The 3,881-nt window shown below is 36.9% G+C and overlaps 1 protein-coding gene across 3 annotated transcripts; it reads right to left on the reverse strand.

Annotated features, from left to right (window-relative positions):
* Window positions 1–154: 154 nt before the first annotated feature.
* LOC122343038 (gastrula zinc finger protein XlCGF57.1-like) lies at window positions 155–3,030 on the reverse strand. 3 transcript variants are annotated; one of them, XM_043237338.1, is made up of 3 exons: window positions 2,847–3,030; window positions 2,203–2,502; window positions 155–1,355 (listed from the first exon to the last, which is right to left on the reverse strand). In XM_043237338.1, exons 2-3 carry the CDS (start codon window positions 2,459–2,461, stop codon window positions 307–309), a joined length of 1,308 nt encoding a protein of 435 aa, XP_043093273.1. In that variant the 5' UTR covers window positions 2,462–2,502; window positions 2,847–3,030; the 3' UTR covers window positions 155–306. The 3 variants fall into 3 exon arrangements, with proteins under 3 accessions (XP_043093273.1, XP_043093275.1, XP_043093274.1); XM_043237340.1 differs by lacking the exon at window positions 2,847–3,030 and adding an exon at window positions 2,658–2,787; XM_043237339.1 differs by lacking the exon at window positions 2,847–3,030 and adding an exon at window positions 2,600–2,737.
* Window positions 3,031–3,881: the final 851 nt, after the last annotated feature.

The following is a 3,881-nucleotide window of genomic DNA, read 5'->3' on the forward strand; positions in this document are numbered from 1 at the left end:
ATTCAAATGATTAGACTGCTAAAACAGAGAACCTGATAACAATAAAATACACTCCTGAACGAAATCTCACAAGTAATCTCATTTCGCGCTGGTGGATTGTAATCTGTATTGCTTGAGAATGCCAAAAGAAGAAACAGGAGCGCGAGACAAAAAATAGAGAGCAGCTCATTTATTGAAAACTGAATTTAAACAGTCACATCAAGGGATGTTTTGGATTTCATTGTGAACACTCATGTGAATATGAACGGATTTTCTCTATTGAGAACTTGAGGTTTCAAGGTTTCCCTTTTTAGCGAAACATTTTGATTAGCAGCTGAAATCTCCCACTAATGTGGACTTCGAAGTTTCCTTGTTAACTCTTTCCACACTGCTGGAAGGTAAAAGGCATACAGCATGACATCTCACATGGGTTTTGAGGCGTCCTTTTCGAGTAAAACTACTTCCACACAGTTTGCAGGCGTAAGGTTTCTCTCCAGTATGACTTCTAATGTGGCTGTTGAGGGTTCCTTTTTGAGTGAAACCTAGTCCACACTGAGGGCAGACAAAAGGTTTCTCTCCGGTATGAATTCTGTTGTGCATATTGAGGGCCCCTTTTTTAACGAAACTTTTCGCACACTGTTGGCAGGCGTAAGGCTTCTCCCCGTTGTGGATTCTCAAATGGATATCAAGGCTTTCCTTTTTAGTAAAACGCTTTGCACATTGTCGGCAGCTGAATTCGCTCTCTCGAGCGTGAGCGCTCACGTGGACTTTGAGATTCCCTTTTTGACAGAAACTCTTTCCACACTGTTGGCAGGTGTAGGGCTTCTCACCAGTGTGGATTCTCAAATGGATTTCGAGGCTTTCTTTTTTGGTAAAACTTCTCCCACACAGTTGGCAGCTGAAATGTCTCTCTGCGGAGTGAACGCTCATGTGGACTTTGAGATTTCCTTTTTGACAGAAACTCTTTCCACACTGTGGGCAGGTGTAAGGCTTCTCTCCGCTGTGTATTCTCATATGGTTTTTAAGGTCTCCGTTTTGTATAAAACTACTTCCACACAGTTTGCAGGAGTAGGTCTTCTCTTCGGTGTGAATTCTAATGTGCCTGTTAAGGGTTCCTTTTTGAGTGAAGCTCAGTCCACATCGAGAGCAGGTGTGAGGTTTCTCTCCCGTGTGAGTTCTTAAGTGAATGTTAAGGGTTCTTTGTTTATTAAAACTCTTTCCACACTGTTGGCAACCGAAGTGACTCCTAGTTACTTTCTTTTCTAAAGTCCATTTAGGTAATTGCGAGCAACTAAGATGTTCTCCAGTAAAATCTTTCTTACACCGATCTTTGCCTTCCGTTTCATTTAGTTCTTCACTTCTTTCTTCTAGCGGGTCTAAAGCAGAAAGAGACCAATACAAGTTAGTTCTGTTTTAACACATAGCAACATGTTAGCTTGAGACTTAATTCTTTGAGAGAATGGTTCAGATAACCAGCTCATCAGAGGAGAGCTCAATGCATGCACCGTGTTTGATATGTATTTATCTTACAAATGTATTTAAATTAATTTATTTAAAGGTTTAGTTTAAAAGCTGCTCATGCTACATGTGTGTAGCATATTTGTTCGTATCTTCATCAAAATGTTTCTTGATCAATTTTAGAAATTTGGACAAGTATTTTCTCTACTGTAGAACAACGTAAAATAATACACCCATGAAGTATTAAATTTAATTTATTTTATCATGCAATTGTTTTACAATATAAGGCTATTACTCAATCTGAAACAAATTATATATTTAACCAAATGGTGATTTAACCATAGTTTTAAAAGCTTAAAATAGAGGTATTTTCAGTTAACAGGTTAAAGGGTCGATTTTGATGTTAATATCTCATGCTGTTGATTGTGACCGTATTTTCATTTTCATATTGTGTTTGTAGTTTCATAGAGAGCTTCAGAGACCCAGGAGAAACCCATCAGTTAACATCAGAGTGAATTTATGAATTAAATAATAATGCAATTAAATTTTGACCAAACAGGCCTATTTCTCAGACATTGTCATAGTTCAATAATTATTAGCCTTCAAAACATTCAATTTAGAAATGTCTAAGTATTTTTACGGAGCGTCTGATTCCTGTGCGTGATTCAAATGCTCTGATACAGCCACCCAAATTTAAAAGCTGTGCTCAGGTAACGAAGGTTTGACGAACATTTTTATTGAGCGGCTTTCAGAATGAAAACCAACCTGTTTGTTCCTCTGTGTCTTCATGTTTGACTGTCAATGTTTCTTCAGTCTTCATTTCTTCACTCTCCTCTTTAATAACCTCCATCTTTGTTCGTTCCTCAGTATCTTCATGTTTGACTGCAAACGTTTCTTCAATCTTAATGCCTTCTCTCTCCTCTTTAATAACCACCATTTTTACTTGTTCCTCAGTATCTTCATGTTTGACTGTGAATGTTTCTTCAATCTTAACGTCTTCACTCTCCTGTTTAATGAACACCATCTTTATAACGGTGTCACATCGATCTCAGCTGCTTCAGTTTGCTGTGTGTTTGGACAAGAAAAGAGAATAATTGGCATAAAATCAAACCAGCTCCAGTTTAGCAGTCAGTGGTGTAGTTAACGGCCTCACATTGCCTACCGAGACAAATAAACAACTAAAACCAAGACTCAAATGAATTGAGGTACATTTAAGTTACATGTAAAGTTCATCCCTCTGTGTTTCGAGCGATTCAAAACAGAGAATCGTTTCAGCTGACTCGGATCCCCAAAAGACTCGGTTTCTTCATCACTCGCCAGCGACCGAATTGCATTCAATAGCGACCAATGAGCTTCACGTCGCAAACAAACAGTACCATAGTAAGCGTTAAAATGCCAAAACCACAAACCTTTCTTCAGCTGAAACCACGCGCGCGCACGACGCGTCTCCACTTCCTCCGACGTCAGCGTCAGCTGGAGCTCCGCCCACCGAGCGACCGGCAGCGAGAAATTCACTAAAACCCGTCTTTGAGGAGAAAAGTTGTTGCGCGTTATACTGTGCTAGCAGACGCAACAAGTATTTGGAGGTATTGTTTTATAGACTGCAGAAAACACCGACAGGAGAAGTGAATGGATCGCTGCGCTCCGCTGGGAAAAAACAAAACAAAAACTGGTATCCAGGCAACGAAAGTGGATTTGTCATCCACAGGGGAAAAAAAAATAAATACTACGGTGATTTATTGTAAATAAATGTTTATTTCAAAGTTTTTCGAATTAAGTATTTTTTTCGTGTCATTACATTGTTTAGAGCATACGAAAAAAAAAAAAATAAGAATTATATTTTATTTCATGTCCGCTATATAATTATTTGTATGGTCTGCCATGACCTGTGCTGGATTTTCTATTTAATGTGTTTTTTTGTCAACAAATGCAATAATAACAAACAATTGTAAAATAGGTTCCATTAGTTAATTATTTGCTATAAATTACTATAGTATTTTTTATCATGTGTGCACTTTGTGTTTGGACTGTACACTAAATACATTTTTACAAAGAAAGTAAGTTAAAAGTGCATTTTAGTTCATATTCAGTACATCTCAAAACAGCACAGTTGAGTACACTTAGATGATCTTTAGTAATTCTTTAGATAAATTTAAGAATAATTTTTAGTATTAATTAGTTATTTTTTTTTTTTTTACATGAGGCATCATTTCAGGTCAGTCTGACGTGGAATTACAAAATAAGAGCCCCCGCAACTTTTTTTGCATAGAATACTTTGCTATAGTTACAGCGCTAAGCATATATGTGAATTATTTAAAGACTGTAATTGTTGCAAAAATGAATAAAAAAAACACGCAGGAGTTTGCATCAATTAATTTTTTTATTCACTGATTAACATTGTAAGTTCAAAATAACCCCTTATAATTAATTTATATTTAATAACT

The sequence above is a fragment of the Puntigrus tetrazona genome, chromosome 4, assembly GCF_018831695.1.
Source record: "Puntigrus tetrazona isolate hp1 chromosome 4, ASM1883169v1, whole genome shotgun sequence".
Lineage (NCBI taxonomy): Eukaryota > Metazoa > Chordata > Actinopteri > Cypriniformes > Cyprinidae > Puntigrus > Puntigrus tetrazona.

Bases quoted from the DNA above. Each gene is read 5' to 3' on its own strand.
- LOC122343038 (XM_043237338.1), bottom strand. From the start codon at position 2,461: ATGGTGTTCATTAAACAGGAGAGTGAAGACGTTAAGATTGAAGAAACA. The intron at 1,356-2,202 runs GTTGGTTTTCAT...TTTCTGCTTTAG, and splicing joins AGACACAGAGGAACAAACAG to ACCCGCTAGAAGAAAGAAGT.